Source organism: Suricata suricatta, chromosome 13 (assembly GCF_006229205.1).
Source record: "Suricata suricatta isolate VVHF042 chromosome 13, meerkat_22Aug2017_6uvM2_HiC, whole genome shotgun sequence".
NCBI lineage: Eukaryota > Metazoa > Chordata > Mammalia > Carnivora > Herpestidae > Suricata > Suricata suricatta.
Window position 1 is genome coordinate 685,759 of NC_043712.1, and position 15,616 is coordinate 701,374.

At 65.1% G+C, this 15,616-nt stretch overlaps 3 protein-coding genes and 1 long non-coding RNA gene across 7 annotated transcripts; 3 read left to right on the forward strand and 1 right to left on the reverse strand.

Moving 5' to 3' along the window:
* Positions 1–54: 54 nt before the first annotated feature.
* ANAPC2 (anaphase promoting complex subunit 2) lies at positions 55–11,024 on the forward strand. The gene is made up of 13 exons (XM_029919799.1): positions 55–189; positions 452–1,074; positions 2,067–2,199; positions 3,099–3,273; positions 3,641–3,760; positions 4,138–4,255; positions 4,967–5,148; positions 5,447–5,588; positions 5,901–5,976; positions 6,064–6,267; positions 10,062–10,191; positions 10,391–10,626; positions 10,722–11,024. The coding sequence occupies exons 1-13, from the start codon at positions 85–87 to the stop codon at positions 10,932–10,934; spliced, it is 2,457 nt and encodes an 818-aa protein (XP_029775659.1). The 5' UTR covers positions 55–84; the 3' UTR covers positions 10,935–11,024.
* On the reverse strand, positions 8,413–12,935 carry LOC115276047. Of its 4 annotated transcripts, none has more exons than XR_003901791.1 (5): positions 12,892–12,935; positions 12,114–12,503; positions 11,320–11,724; positions 10,133–10,859; positions 8,413–9,806 (listed from the first exon to the last, which is right to left on the reverse strand). It is a non-coding gene; the product is annotated as an uncharacterized LOC115276047 (long non-coding RNA). The 4 variants fall into 4 exon arrangements; XR_003901793.1 differs by having other exon boundaries at positions 12,114–12,223; positions 12,892–12,928; XR_003901792.1 differs by lacking the exon at positions 12,892–12,935 and having other exon boundaries at positions 11,320–11,747; positions 12,114–12,852.
* A 40-nt stretch (positions 12,936–12,975) lies between these two features.
* On the forward strand, positions 12,976–14,246 carry TMEM210 (transmembrane protein 210). The gene is made up of 4 exons (XM_029919800.1): positions 12,976–13,332; positions 13,457–13,592; positions 13,795–13,845; positions 13,987–14,246. The coding sequence occupies exons 1-4, from the start codon at positions 13,245–13,247 to the stop codon at positions 14,192–14,194; spliced, it is 483 nt and encodes a 160-aa protein (XP_029775660.1). The 5' UTR covers positions 12,976–13,244; the 3' UTR covers positions 14,195–14,246.
* A 758-nt stretch (positions 14,247–15,004) lies between these two features.
* LRRC26 (leucine rich repeat containing 26) lies at positions 15,005–15,614 on the forward strand (the record flags this gene model as incomplete). The annotated part of the gene is made up of 1 exon (XM_029920972.1): positions 15,005–15,614. A coding segment is annotated over exon 1 (390 nt), but the record flags the coding sequence as incomplete, so codon positions are not given.
* Positions 15,615–15,616: the final 2 nt, after the last annotated feature.

Sequence of the window (15,616 nt, forward strand, 5' to 3'; positions counted from 1 at the left end):
CTCCGCAACGTCACCGCCGCGCGCCTCCCGTGTGCGTCATCGGCGCGCGCCGAGCCGGGAGGCTAGAGGAGCTGGTGGGGGCAGATGGCGGCGGCGGTGCGCGACGGCGACCCCGGGCCTACGCAGGAGCTGTTGGTGGCCTGGAACACCGTGAGCACCGGGCTGGTGCCGCCGGCCGCGCTGGGACTGGTGAGGCCCCGGAAGAGGGCAGCGGGCCCGCGCGGGGTTCCGGGGACCCTGCGCGCTTTATCAGGACGTCTACTCTGGGGCTCGCTCGGCTCCCCAGGCGGCCCTTGCCTAGCGTCGGCCAGGCATCCGAGCGTCGCGGACTCGGGAATGCGGAAATTCGGCAGCTTCCCCTCCGCTCTGTCCCGTCCCCGCTTCTCCCCGCCTGTCAGTGCCCTTCCCGCCGCTGCTCACGGTTCCCTTCTCACCGTTTCCTGCACTCCAGGCGTCCTCCCGGACCAGCGGTGCGGTGCCGCCAAAGGAGGAGGAGCTCCGGGCGGCGGTGGAGGTTTTGAGGGCCCACGGTCTGCATTCGGTCCTGGAGGAGTGGTTTGTAGAGGTGCTGCAGAACGACCTGCAGGCCAACATCTCCCTTGAGTTCTGGAATGCCATTTCCCAGCGTGAGAACTATGCAGACGAGCCCCAGTGCCTTCTGCTTCTCCTTGATGCTTTTGGCCTGTTGGAGAGCCGCCTGGATCCATACCTGCATAGTCTAGAGCTGCTGGAGAAATGGACTCGCCTGGGCTTGCTGATGGGCGCAGGCGCTCAAGGGCTGCGGGAGAAAGTCCACACCACCTTGCGGGGCGTCCTGTTCTTTTCCACTCCCAGAACCTTTCAGGAGATGATTCAGCGCCTCTATGGGCGCTTTTTGAGAGTCTACATGCAGAGTAAGAGGAAGGGGGAAGGGGGCACAGACCCGGAACTAGAAGGGGAATTGGACAGCAGGTACGCGCGCCGCCGGTACTACCGGCTCCTGCAGAGCCCACTGTGTGCGGGATGCGGCAGTGACAAGCAGCAGTGCTGGTGCCGCCAGGCCCTGGAGCAGTTTCACCAGCTCAGCCAGGTCTTGTGAGTACTCAGGCCTGGGTGGCCACGCCTCTGCCCTTGACTCATGCTTGCTCTCCTGGGTCCATCTGCCTCTTCAGAGAGCTGGTGAGCTGGCCGGGGTCGGGGGCGTCTCTGCCTTGATCGCCGTGGGCATGCCAAAGGGAGGGCGCCCAGGACCCCTGTGCTGTGAGTTCGTATGTTTTGTCCTGCACACAGGTGTGTCTGCCACTCACACTAGCCTCGGGTTTCGCACTTTGCTTACTCTGAGACTCCCGAGATTGCAAATTTTCTGGGCCATGTAGAATTCTCTGTGCCTTCTCCAGGCTGTCTAGGGAAGGGGTGATGTGCATCCTCCCCTGTGATTGCAAAGGTGGGCTCGCTTTTTTTGTTCTTTCCAGTAAAAGTTGGGGTTTAAGCCAACATGCTGGGCAAGCAGAGGGCCTTTCCAGCCCTCTAAAGAAGAAAGGGTTTTGTTGTCGTTAATGCCGGGTCCTGATCTGTGGCCCTTTTATCCATCGTGGTTGCTTATAATGATCTTGTCACGTTGCGTGAAGCCGCAGCAGCCGCAGCGCAGCTGTTAGGAAGGGGGAGGGTCTTCCAGCGGGACTGAGGGAGGGGTCCCGTTGCTGAGGGTCTGCGAGGCCCCCGATGGCTTCTGCTGGTTCATCCCAGGTGAAAGGTGCGCAGAAATGTTCTTTCTCGTTTTCTCTTGAGTTCACTCGCCGTTGCTCACCAGGGTCTGCATAACTGGCGGCCTCTATACTCACGGGGTCAGGGCAGGGACATAGTGAGCTGTCGCTTCAGAGCCGTGTTTAGGAGATGCGGTTTTAGCCTGCGAGCCGCACCCAGTCCTCACCTGGGGGTGGGCAGGGTCTCAGCTCAGGCAGAGGCCAGCGGGGGAGGGCAGGGCTCGCTCTTCCCCAGCAGCTTTTTCTTGAAGCCTTTGGCACAGGGGCACTGGCTGTGAGGGGGAGGCGTGTGCCCTGCGCTCCACGAACAGGACTGTCCTCCAGACACAGGCTCAGTCTGTTGGAGCGAGTCAGCGCGGAGGCTGTGACCACCACCCTGCACCAGGTGACCAGGGAGAGGATGGAGGACCGCTGTCGGGGCGAGTACGAGCGCTCCTTCCTGCGAGAGTTCCACAAGGTGAGGACGGCCCCCCAGGCCCTGCTCCCTGGGGGCTCTAGGACAGGTGTCCGGCAAACCTGACGCTCTAGAGTCTTAGGAGCACCCAGATTGTGGGGACTTGGACGAACTGGGGTCTGGCTGGTGGTTGCAGCTGTGTTGGTAGTGGGCGGAAGGACCGAGGTCTGTGAAAAATCACTTGGCTGGAGGCAACGCCAAGGTCTGGGGTGTCCCGGTGAGGGGCCTCAGGGCGCCCGTGCTGTTGGGGCATGCTCTGGGGCTCTGTCCTGGACTTCCCAGAGCCGTGGAGGTGCTGGGCCCAACCCCAGGGGATTACATGTCCTCCAGCGTTTCCCAGCGTCTGCCTCCCGAGGGTGCAGATTAGCTGTGGTGGGGATTCGAAGCAAGTGTCGTCCGGCGGCGGTCTGGAGCGGGTGCGAGCCCAGAGGCCTGGCGGGGGCACCTGTGTTGCCCCCGGTGGCAGAGTGTCCGGATGTTCTCACTAGTGGCTCTATAGTTTGCTGGGGACCGAATGCTTCCTAGGGCGCCTGTGGCTGTACTGCCTATAAATTTACGTGCGTGTGCTCAGAAGGGTCCTTACATTGTCTGCAGGTGGTGGGGCCAGTCAGGTACACGGCCCCCAGGGTGTGAATGTCCACCAGGTCGAGGGTGAGCACTCTGCCCAAGCCCTCCATCGGGGCTGTTGCTCATCGGGTGTGGGGGCACACTGACGGGTGGCTGGGATGCCCACGTTGGACCCGTTATCCTGCTGGTTTCGATGTGCTCCTAGCCTCCAGGTGGCCTTGGAGACTCCCCAAGACTGGCCGCAGCGTGGGCGGCTCTGTGACTCCTCCCAGCCTCTGCCCCAGGCCAGGCCGGGGCTCCGCTCCTCACCGCCCACACCTGTGCCCTCCCAACAGTGGATCGAGAGGGTGGTCGGCTGGCTTGGCAAGGCATTCCTGCAGGAGGGCCCCGCCAGGCCCGCGTCCCCTGAGGCCAGCAGCACGCTGCGCCGCTGGCGCTGCCACGTGCAGAGGTTTTTCTACCGCATCTACGCTAGCCTGCGCATCGAGGAGCTCTTCAGCGTCATCCGAGGTCAGCCCCTGCCCGCCGGAGGAGCCGCCTTCCCTGTGCCTGTGCCGGCAGCCAGGGGCACTTAGGACAGGCGTGTCTCTAGCAGAGCTGGGCCCGCCTGGGTGGCCTGCCCCTGCACGGAGCTTCTGGGTGTCCGTCCTCCTCCTCTGGCCTCACGTTCCTGCTCTGTGCTGGCACTTGGGCACTGCAGGGCTGGAGGGCACATGACGGCCGAGGGCTGGCCTGAATCACCTAGGGGTGTTGCTCATTGTTGAGGGGAAGCTCGGCCTCTCATCCTCCGGGCCCTGCCCACCTTGTGTCCTTTCTTGCACACACAGCACGTGCGTGCTTGCGCATGTATGTGCAAGGGCCCACACTCTTCCCGCAGACTTCCCAGACTCCCGGCCAGCCATTGAGGACCTCAAGTACTGCCTGGAGAGGACTGACCAGAGGCAGCATCTGCTCCTGTCCCTCAAGGCTGCCCTGGAGACGCGGCTCCTCCATCCAGGTGCCCGACCGCTGCCCTGGTGGCCAGCCCCCCCACCCCGTGCAGGGGCCTGTGTAGGGAGGGGGTCTGTGCAGTCCCTAGGAGGAGCCAGGTGCGCCGCCTCATCCTCCCTTGAAGAGAGTCCTGGGAAGTGAGGGGAGTGGCCTGGGGCCGACCGCCCATTGTGTTGGGGTTGGGTGGGGGGCGGCTGGGACCCCGGAAAGTCCCAGGGAAAGCACGTGAGAGTTGGCGGGGAAGGGAGCAGCATCCCATGCGTCACACTGGTATCCTGGGGAGTGAGGTCACAGTGCTGGCCTAAAGACCCACCTGGCCAGGGCGCTGCTCATGGGACAACCCCTGGGTGCCGCTGTGACTCCTGTCCTCCCTTCTGGCCACAGGAGTCAACACATGCGACATCATCACCCTCTACATATCTGCCATCAAGGCCCTGCGTGTGCTAGACCCTTCCATGGTCATCCTGGAGGTGGCATGTGAGCCCATTCGCCGCTACCTGCGGTGAGCCCCGTGTGGAAGCCCCAGGGAGCTGCTCAGACTGGGGTCTTTGTCTCCTGGCTCCATTTGTGCAGCCAAGTTCCCCGTAGGTCCTTGTGGCCCCAAAAACACCACAGACACTCTGTCCCTCCTGGTGGGCCACGTGGCCTGGCATCAGCCGGGACTCCTTCCTCTTGTGGGTGCCACCACGTCCATGGGCAGATGCTGGGGCCCACCCTGCACCCCTGCCCTCTGTCCCCATCCCCTTTTCCTAGTTTAGAGAGGCCTCGACTCAGTTTTGCCTTGCTGACCAGGCCCTAGGCCGGGACAGAGGAGGGACCCCCGTGCACGAGCACCAGCGGCTCCTGGGTTGGCTGTCAGAAGACATGTTTGAGCAAGCGCTGGGGCACAGCTGTTCAGAGACAGTGGAGGCTCCGGGCTGGGGCTGGGAGGCATCTGGAGCTGCCCTGACTCACGTCTGCTGCCTCTTGGTTGTGAAGGGCCTGGCCTTGATCATGTATTATTTTATTTCTTGGCATTCCCTGAAAATGGCGGGGTTTTGTTTTAATTACTATAATTAGTATTACTATTTCCTGAGAGAAAGTTGGATGGACCCGGCTTCAGCATGTGGCCAGCAGGCACTGGCTGCCCGGGTGAGGCGGGGCGAGGCGGCATGAGCCAGTGGGGCAGACAGGGAGAGGTGCCCTGAAGGCCAGCAGTGCTCACATCTGGCAGGACGCGGGAGGACACGGTGCGGCAGATTGTAGCTGGGCTGACGGGGGACTCAGATGGGACAGGGGACTTGGCTGTCGAGCTGTCCAAGACAGACCCGGCGAGCCTGGAGACCGGTCAGGACAGCGAGGATGACTCTGGCGAGCCCGAGGACTGGGTCCCCGACCCTGTGGACGCCGATCCAGGTCCGTGCCCACCAGCGCCACCAGGCTCTGGATTGTGGGTGGCGCTTTGGTCTCGAGTCTGTTGCCACGGGTGCTCCAAAGTTTGCAGGGGTCAGTTTTCAGCACCCAGCCCAACCCAGTTCTGCGGGGTGCTCTGGCTGGCTCGAGTGGGCCCGCAGCAGCCTGTGCACCCCCACCCCCCACCCCCTGGGTCTGGGCCTGGGCCTCACAGGCTGGGCGGGCTGGGCCTTGTGTGGGCACCGACAGCGATCCCCGGCCCCTGCGAGGTGCCAGTGCCAACCCTCCCCGTGCCATGCAGGGAAGTCCAGCTCCAAGCGGCGCTCCTCGGACATCATCAGCCTGCTGGTCAGCATCTACGGCAGCAAGGACCTGTTCATCAATGAGTACCGCTCGCTGCTGGCCGACCGCCTCCTGCACCAGTTCAGCTTTAGTCCGGAGCGGTGAGGCGCACCCCCCCCCCAGGCGCCACTGGGCTGCAGGGGGCGCTGCTGCCTGCTCTCCTGCCGGCAGGTGCACCAGTGCTCAGCCCGCACCCTGGGGAGGCCTGGAGCGGGGAGGCGGCCCTGGGGCGACACCAGATCCCCAGGAGCCCCCAGGCCTCAGCTGGGGGAGAGTCCAGAGTCCCCACGGCTGGAGCTGTCTTCCTGCGGCTCCCTCTGGGGTGTCCCTGTGCTGGGTGGGGGAGGGCACCCGCTCCGCTCAGGGTGCTGGGTGGGGTCGCGCCACACCCCCTCAGAGATGCCTCCTTCCAGGGAGATCCGCAACGTGGAGCTGCTGAAGCTGCGCTTTGGCGAGGCCCCCATGCACTTCTGCGAGGTCATGCTGAAGGTGGGCACCCGGGGCCCCTGCGTGCCTGGCCCGACCCCACCCTGAGCCCCGCCCCAGGGCCTTCTGAGACCTCTCACCCCCCACCAGGACATGGCGGACTCCCGGCGCATCAACGCCAACATCCGTGAGGAGGACGAGAAGCGGCCCGCAGAGGAGCAGCCGCCTTTTGGGGTCTATGCCGTCATCCTGTCTAGCGAGTTCTGGCCCCCCTTCAAGGACGAGAAGCTGGAGGTCCCCGAGGACATCAGGGAGGCTCTAGAGGTGTACTGCAAGAAGTACGAGAAGCTGAAGGTACCGGCCGCACCTCCTTGTGGCGGCGGGCGGGGTCTGCGTCCTGTCCAGGCCGCCCTTCCGGGCGGGCTGTGCGGCAGGAGCCGGGCGCGGCCCTCCGCTGACGCCTCTCATATGCCTCTGCGTGCGTGCTGCGTGCGTGCGTGCGGGCGGGGCCGCGCCCGTTGTGCTGTGCTTGTCCGAGGCGCCTCTGCGCATGTGCGCGCACCCACACGTCGCCCGGGGGTCGGGGCCAAGACCTCCGGGCCCCAGCCTCCTGGGCCTCCTCTCCCACCGCCTGCTCTCTGACATCTCAGAACCGGGCACCGGGGCACTGGGCTGGCCAGAGGGAGAGTCCGGGCGTTGTGTTCGCCTCCAAGAAGCCTCCAGATTGCTTGTGAGGCATTTGACTTCAACGACCCCGCCCTGGCCCTGCCGCTGCCCAGCTTGCTTCCCTAGAAGCTGCTTGCCCAGAGCCCGTGGCATTAGAGGGGCAGGACTGTGGTGTGTGCTGTTGGGGCCCCGAGGGCACAGGACTCAGGCTGGAGGACAGAGAGGGGAGCACTGCAGGGCGCCTGGGGTGCTCAGGGGCAGGGCCGAGTCCAGCAGTGCTGGGTTGGGACTGCAGGTGGAGACTTGGGTGGGCAAGGGTCGATGGCTCGGAGGCCCCTTCCCTACAGAGGATGGCTCAGTGGAGACGTGTCCAGAGAGAGGAGGGAGTTAGGGTGTCCATCCTGGTTTCTGGGGACTGGTGAAGCAGGTTCTGGAGCATTCAGTCCAATAAATGGGTTGCGGGGCCTGCAGGGCCCCCAGTACGTAATGAGAGGACCATCATGGTAGGTATCCAGGGAGTAAAGCCTGAGGCCTGGGAGCGTCTGGGACGCTCCAGGGACAGGGGCCATCAGCCAGCGCTTGCGGAGCCTTCAGCATGGAGCCTTAGGAGGGAGGCAGCTGGACCAGGGGGCGCAGAACCGGGTAGTGGGAGGGATGGGGGTCTCCAGGTTTGCTGTTGACCAAGGAAGCTAGTTCTGGAGGGAGGAGAACTCCCTTTCAAAGTCAGGCAAGGGCAGGTGCAAGGTTAGGGTCCTGGAGTAGGGAGGCTGGACAGGGGCCATGTGCAGGGGCAGCGCTGCCCAAGGCTGCAAGGTCTGTGTGGCTCCTGCTGGGCCATCCCCGCCCCTCACCCTGCCGCCGTGATCTCTGCTCCTGACCGTGGTGAGGCGCTTGCTCTGGAGCCTGCCAGCGGTGTACCCCACCTCTCCCGGGCCGAGCACATCTGCACGGCTGGCCCTGTGTGCTTGGTGCCCTGTCCCTACTCCTCTGGCTGCCTTGTTGGCACGTAGCCACTGCCACGAGAAGCCCCACTGCCTTCAACGGGGTCTTCCCGTGGGTCCTGAGGATGGCTCATCCACGTCCTTCCACTCAGACCGAACGCGCCTGACGTGGTGGCCACGATTCAGCGTGCTTTGTCCTAAGTGCGGCTGGACACCAGAGTGGCCGGGGCGGGCGCCGGGCCACGAGCTCTGCCTCACGCCATCGGAGCCCTTGCCTGAGGCTCATGTCGGGCACGTGAGTGGCCACGCAGCCCGCAGAGTATCCACGCCTGTGCTTTCTGCTGGCAGCCTTGCATCTTCCCTGCTGCGGGCTGGAGTGGTGGCCATGTGGTCATGGCCTTGGAGCCGGAGAGCCCGTCTGTGCTCCACTTGTGACCTGGGGAAACTAGGTTCTGCTTCCGTTTTCTCCCTGCAAACTGGGGTTCTCTGTTGCCTCCCCCGTCGGAGCTGAGGGGGTGAGGGGTGCTAAAAGACACTTAGCACTTGGTCCCCAGCACTGGTGTCGGTGTCGTGGGGCTGATGGGACAAAGCCCCGATCGGGGCGTAACACAGTGCAGGTGTACTGCCTTCTGGTGGCCAGGGGCCCAGAGCCAGGCAGGGGTCCCTCTGTCTGGGGCCCGAAGGATGGCTCCTCTGCAGCTTCCAGCTTCTGGGGGCTCCAGGCATCCCTTGACCTGTGGCCACATCAGCCCAACTTCTGCCTCTGTTGTCACGCGGCATCCTCCCTGTGTCTCTGGGTCCACATTTCATCTTGCAAGGACACCGATCATATTGGCTTAAGGGCCCACCTGATTCTAGAATGACCTCATTTGAACAAACTGACGTGTGGTAATCTGATTTCCAAACATGGTTACGTTCTGAATCGTTAGGGGTTAAGACTTTAACATCTTTTTGAGGGACACACTTCAGCTTATAACAGTTCACCCTCTGGCCCCCCAAAGTCTGTGTGTTTCCCACACACAGAACACATTCATCCAGCGTCCCCGGAAGTCTTCAGCCATTCCGGCACCGACTGTGTTTCCATCAGCTCCACACCTCAAGATTTGGTATCTGAGAAGCATCTGAATCGGGCCAGAACACGGCCGAGGGCAGTCCCTCCCAGCCGCGAGCCTGGGAGGGCAAAGCGCGCGTGCGAGGTGTGGGGCAGACCCTCTGTCCCAAGAGGACGGTTCGTCAGGGAAGGAGGGGGTCACAGGCTCAAAGCAGGTCTGGAAGCCAGCGGAGGAAGCGCTCTGGTCTCAAGGCTGTCTGCCGTCTGCCAGGCCAGGCCCCTGCACTGAGCTCTGCCCAGGGAGCCCTCCGCAGGGGGCCGTCTCTCCTCCTAGTGTGGGCTGCCGGGAAATTCTCAGGAACCGAGTCTTCCATGCAGCTCCCAGGCATCCGGGCCTTTGGCCGTGGGCCCTCAAGTGCACCCTTCCTGGACAGCCCAGTCTCTGTCCTGGCTCTTCTGAGGCTGCCGGTCAGCTCCCGCCCCAGAGCTCGGCCCTGTGCCTGCTGCGTCCCTGCCGGCTCGCTCGCTCCTGTGCCGCCGTGCGGCCGCCCCTCCCACGCCTGTGGACTCCCCTCAGCTCAGGGTCTCGGTTCGTCTTTCTTGGGTGTGCGTTCTGCCCAGCAGAGCCGTGCTCAGACGGGGCGCTACCACCGCGTGGCACGCCCACACTTTCTCCAGTTTGCTGTGACCTCTTCCTCCTTTTGACACCTCTCAAGGGTGGCTTTCCTGTCTGTGACCCTGCCAACAGTCTCCCCGGGGCAGTTCAGGCTGTTACAGGCACACAGCCCACAGCCAGCCCCTGCCCGTCGCCCACCCGCAAGGGCTCACACTTCTGGGAGTCTGCTACAGCAGCACCCCTTCCCGGGACTAACACGTGTCCGTTTCTCATGGCCTCTGTAACAAAGTGCTTACGACAACAGAGACTTCTCTCTGTTCTGGAGGCCGGAGCAGGGGCCAGGGCTCAGCAGGGCTATGCTCCTCTGAAGGCTGCAGGAGAGGGTCCAGCCTCGTCGGCATCCGGGGCTGCCGGCCACCCTTGGTGTTTCTCGGCTGTGGCCGCATGGCTGCCGTCTCTGCCTCTGTCTTCACACCGTCTTCCGTCTTACAAGGGTACTGACCAGGCTGCGTCAGGGCTCACTGTGCTCCCCGTGACCTCGTCGTCCTGGTGACGACCTCGTCTTGGCTAGTCCCATCTGCCATGGCCTTGTCTCCAACCCAGGTCACATTCTGAGGTCCTAGGGGTTAAGATGGCAGACGTCTTTCAGGGACACCATTAACTCACCAGCAGCCCTCACTGTCCAGTCCTGTTAGATGGCTGTAGATGGGGGGTGGGAACTGGAGCCCTGTCTTCTATCCATCCTGCTGCTGATTGCCGGGGGCGGGGGGCAGTGAAGGACCCCTTCCCTCGCCCGGTGCCAGGTAGCGGAGCCTCGCCCAGCTGGGCCCAGCTGGGCCCTCGGGCTGTCCCTGCTGACTGCGGCCCTCCCCAGGCCATGCGGACCCTCAGCTGGAAGCACACCCTGGGCCTGGTGACCATGGACGTGGAGCTGGCCGATCGTACCTTGTCTGTGGCGGTGACTCCCGTGCAGGCGGTGGTCTTGCTCTACTTCCAGGACCGAGGTGAGCCCATTGGCCCCCGGCCGGCCTGCCCCAGCCTTGCCTCCCAGGGGCTGGTGCCAGGCACTGCTCTGTGTGGCAGGGGGAGTGGGGACGGGGGCGGGACTCAGCCTCCTAAGGCCACCTGGATCCCGCTGCCCTCTGGGACGGTGAGCTGGGCTGACGGGGCCCAGTGCCTAGTGTTCCCGGCCCCTCTGCGCAGCCAGCTGGACCCTGGAGGAGCTGAGCAAGGTGGTGAAGATGCCCGTGGCGCTGCTGCGGCGGCGCATGTCCGTGTGGCTGCAGCAGGGCGTGCTGCGGGAGGAGCCTGCCGGCACCTTCTCTGTGGTGGAGGAGGAGCGGCCCCAGGACCGAGACAGCATGGTGCTCATTGACAGCGACGACGAGAGTGACTCGGGCATGGCCTCCCAGGCGGACCAGAAGGAGGAGGAGCTGCTGGTGCGGCTGGGGGAGGGGCCGGGCCGGCTCAGCCTCTGGTGTGGTGGCCACGGTGCGGGGCGGCCTGACGGCCGACCTGGCCTCTGTCCCCGCAGCTTTTCTGGACGTACATCCAGGCCATGCTGACCAACCTGGAGAGCCTGTCGCTGGAGCGCATCTACAGCATGCTGCGCATGTTCGTGGTGACTGGCCCCGCGCTGGCCGAGATCGACCTGCAGGAGCTCCAGGGCTTCCTGCAGAAGAAGGTGAGGGACCAGCAGCTGGTCTACTCGGCCGGCGTCTACCGCCTGCCCAAGAGCTGCAGCTGACGCGCCCCGCCGGCCCTTCCCGTGGCGCCCCCACCCGGAGGATGGGTGTGGGGCCCCCAGAGTGCAGAGTAAAGCAAATGGTTCTCTATCTGTTCCCTGTCCTGGCGGCTTTGTGGGCCCGTCGTGGCGGTGTGGTCCGGGTTTGCCCTTCAGCCCGGCCTCCCCGCCTCCACCTAGCAGGGCCTGGCTCCCTGGCAGCAGGTGTGGGGGCACACACGAGTGTCCAGGCCCAGCCCTGCAAACCCGCAGTCCTGGCACATGGATATCCCTCGGCCGCACCAGCTGGGACCCATCTGAGACCGCAGCTCCGGCAGGAGGACACCGGGGTCCTCCAACTCCCAAGCCTCGCTCTGGGCTTTGAGAGGAGCCCTCAGGTCACCCTTACCCTTCCTGGCCTGAGGGTCCAGGGCTGCTGCCGGAAGGTGTGGACGCCCCTGGAGGTTGTGAGGTGGGCAGGCAGCTGGTAGTGCCTGCTGGACCAAGGACCTCAGCTTTGCGGCGACAGGAGCTGACTGTTCGTGGCTCACAGTGAAGCCGGTTTCGGCGCCGTCAGACGTGTGATCGGGATCACAGGTCAAGGGCCCTGTGAGCCCAGCCGTCCCGGCTGCTGCCCAGGCCAGCTGTGTCCGGAGCACTCGTGGGGCCCTGGCACTGCCCCCAGCCCCTGAGGTCCCCGGAGGCGGGAAGGGCGTTGGCTGCTCCCAGGCGGGAGGTCTTCACGCCGGCGCCACGTGCGGTGCAGGAGGCTCCGGGCCGGCGGGTGGTGCTGGCCTCCCGGGCGACAAGGGCCCTTTGGAAGGAGCCTCCGTCACCCTGTTCCCGCCCACCCGTGGGGGTTTCTCAGGCCTAGAGCCGCGTCTCCTGTCCCCAGACAGCCTTGGGCAACACCCCCAGACTCTTCCAGCACCGACCCCCACCTCTCCACTTTGGCCTGCTCCACAGAGGCCTTGGTGTCGGTCCTGACTGGCACCCCCTCACCCTGGAGTGTCCTGTTGGCCACGGGTCTGGAGGATGAAGTGTGTGGCACGGGGCCTCGGCGGGTCCAGGGTTCTGACCAGCCCGTGTTCCTCTCACTTGGGCTCCACCCCCCACCTCAGCTGCTGTGCTGTGGCCTCTGGAGGGCAGTTCCCGGGAGGCGAGGAAGGGTCTGACACCCGCCCTTCCCTCCAGCAAGGTCACCTGACGTGCTGAGTTTGCTTCCTTCGTCCTCACCAGGATGCAGACCGGCTAGACTGGTCTGGCAGGGCGGCCGCCTCAGCTCCTGGGCACGGCATGCCTGCTTCCTGTTCCTTTGGACGTGGTTTGTTAAACGAATGTGATTTAAAAAGAAATGTGTCTTGGGTCACAGCATCAGGCAACAGGCACGGAGGTATGCCCGGAACTGCTGGCTGGTCCCCAAGGACGGTCCTCCACTAGGAGGGGACACCTGTGTCCCCAACAAGGGGTCAGCCAGGACCCCTCTGCACCCTTGCCCCTGGTGCCCTGTGAGGTCGTTCGTGGAGGGGACAACTCCCCTGCTGCCTGTGTGTCTTGCTGGCTTCGGTCCTTAGGGGAGGAAGGAGGAGGCCCCTGGGTGGAGAGGCCAGGGAGGAGGCTGGGGTAAGTCCCACGGTGCCAGCCGGAGTCCCCTCGGCAGGAAGATGCACAAGGAGGAACCCGCCTGGGGCAGATAGGCTCTACTGAGTGACACGTCGGGAGCCTCGGACGCTGCCCGTAGCCACTTAGCCAGATGCTCCTAGGCCTGGGGACAGCGGCCCCACCTCTCCTGGGGGACTGGAGAGCCTGGCGGTGCCTCCGGCCTCAGGCACTGCCGAGGGACCCCTCCCGGGGTGGGACCCTCCCCAGGACTGCCAGTGCGAGGGAGGGCAGTGAGCACGGGCCATGCCTTGTTCTTCCTTGGCCCTTGGGCCAGCCTTGGAAGGGCGGTGGCGTTGGTCAGCTAGGGCCCGGGCCTCACCTGAGCTGTCGCAGCCTCTGAGAACAGAGCCCCTCCCACCCCCCACCCCCACCCCCGCCCGGAGGGTTTCTAGGTCATTGTCTCCACTATTCCAGGAGCCTAATGGTGGCCTCCACCCCCTTCCCTCTAAGGCACCATCCCCTGAGGCCGGATCCAGCAGGGCACTGGGAGGTGGCTCCCCGGGCCCCTGCCCACCCAGGGGTTGCCTGCCCAGGGCTCCTCTGCTCCCACACCAAAGTTCAAGTGAAGCCCTGCCCACGGCCCACCCCCGCCCTGCTCCACAGTCCTATTGTGAGGTCATTGCCTTCTGATGGGTTCCATCCAGAGGTGTGTGGTGGGGCTGGGGGCTGGACATGGCCCCCTGTCCCCAGCCTGACTCCTGCCTGGCCAGCGGTCCCCTCAGCCTGATATGTCTGTCCCTTTTGCTCGCCCCTGCTGCAGGTGCCTCCTCCGGCCCCTGCCCCCTGCCCCAGGCAGGGCCCCTCCCGGGGTGAGGGGCGGCCCCGGGGGCCCTCCACCGGTGAGTGACGAGGGCCCCTCGGCCACACGGGCCCTGTCTCTGCAGCTGGGACGTACTGCGAGTGCAGCCTTGGCCTCAGCCGCGAGGCCCTCATTGCCCTGCTCACGGTGCTGGCGGGCGTCGGCGCCAGCTGCTTCTGCGCCCTCGTCATCGTGGCGATTGGTGCCCTGAGAGCCAAGGGGTGCGTGGGCCCCCGGGCGGGGAGGGTGCGTGAGGACCACCGGGCCCTGCTGGGGGAGAGGCCTTGGCCCCAGGTGGGATGTCAGCAAGAGCTGGGGAATGCCATTTCCCAGACCGGGTGGTGAAGGGGTGGGGGAGGGGCACTCTGGGCTCCGGGAGGCCAGCTCCATGCTCCAGGACGCATGCCTTCCTTTGTCCCCCAGACATGAACACACCAGCCGCAGACATGGGGAGAGCAGGGGAGGTCCCCACAGGTGAGCTGTGCCCCTGCCCCTCGGAGGTGTGCGTCACAGATGCATCAGGACCACTGATTTGAGAGCCAGGCCTGCCCTGGGGGCAGGGGGTGGGGGGTCGAGGCTGCCTGCAACAAGCCTGACCCCGCCTGTGTCCTGCAGGATGGTGGAGCACTTCGGGGTCCAGGAGGATCACGTGGATCTGCACACAGTGCATATGGAGTCCCACTTCACGGACCCTGACCTGGAGGTCTCCACGATGCCTCCCCTGGAGGATCACGACCTCATGACCATCCCCGTGGACCTGACGGCCCCAACTGTGACTCTAGAGGAGCCGTCCCCCCCCCCCCCCCCCCCCCCCCCCACCTGAGTAGGGCTGCAGGCAGCCTGGGGGAAGAGAATTAAACACTATTTAGTGCTTCCGCCCTGTCCTCCCTGCGGGTTCTTCCTAGAGCCGCCCCGCAGCTGCATCCAGGGGTGGGAAGGGGTGTGCGTGCCCCGGTCATCTCCTTTATCAACGATGGTGAGGGGTGCCCAGTGCCTGCACAAGTGCCCACTGTCTGCCCCCTAGGGCGGGAGCCACAGTCCTGGTGTTTCCCTCTCCTCCTGCCGTAACCTCGGTCTAGCTCCTCCCCGAATCTTCCTGTTGCCTTGCCTCATGAAGGTGGCACAGCTCCTGGGCCCCTGCCCACCCCACCCCGGAAAGCCCCAGGGACAGGATGTGCAGCTCTGGTGACTACAGAGGGAGCAGCATTTGACAGGAGAACTTGGGCCGGCCGGCGCCTGTGCCCTACCCACACTGTCTCCTTGAGGTTCTAGGACAGTCCTCCTGGAGCCAGGCAGGGCAGAGGGGACTGGCTCCCCTGCCTCAGGTACCCAGCTGCCGCTCCACCCTACAGTGTAGCCCTCTGGGCTCAGGCTCCCATCATGTGCTTGACCCCACCAGACATCCACTGTGTGGATGGGACCATCTGGGGGGGGGGGCACTGTGTGTGTACTAGGGTCGCTTTGCTGGGCAGGAGATAGGCAGGGACTAGTGAGCAGTGGGGCCCACTGGGTCCCATTCCACGCATGTCATCCATGAGTTTGGTGTTTAGGGGGGGGGGGCGTCCAGTGGCTTAGGCCTGGGGGGGTACAGGGTGGTGGATGCCACAGGGCAGGAGAGGCAGGGCTTCTCATCACCGCTGCATCTGGCACAGAGCCAAGAGGAGCCCAGCTCTGGGACAGGTGGCTGGCAGTGCAGGGTGCTGGGCATCCGCCCAGCCCCCGCCCTGGGCGCGGGACCAGCTGTGGAACAGGAACTCCGGGCACTCGGGCTGGAGAACTAATATTTGTGCAAGTGCGGCAAGGACGCCCTGGCTCCGAGGACGCACGAGCCCCAGGCCTCGAACGCTGCCCCCATGCGGACCCTCTCCTTTCTCTCGCGGCGGCCGTCGCCGATGCTGCTGCTGCTGCTGTCGCCATGGTCAGTCTGTGCCCACGTGTCCGCCGCGGCCGCCACCTCGGGAACCCCAGGCACCCCGGACTGCCCGGAGGCGTGCGCGTGCGCGCCGGGCGGCCAGGCCAACTGCTCGAGGCGCGAGCTGCCCGCCGTGCCTGCGGGCCTGAGCCGGCGCGTGCGCGCGCCGCTGCTGGACCACAACCGTGTGCGCGCGCTGCCGCCGGGCGCCTTCGTGGGCGCTGGCATGCTGCTGCGCCTGGACCTGCGCGAGAACGGGCTGCGCTGGGTGCACGCGCGGGCCTTCTGGAGCCTCGGCGCGCTGCAGCAGCTCGACCTCAGCGCCAACCAGCT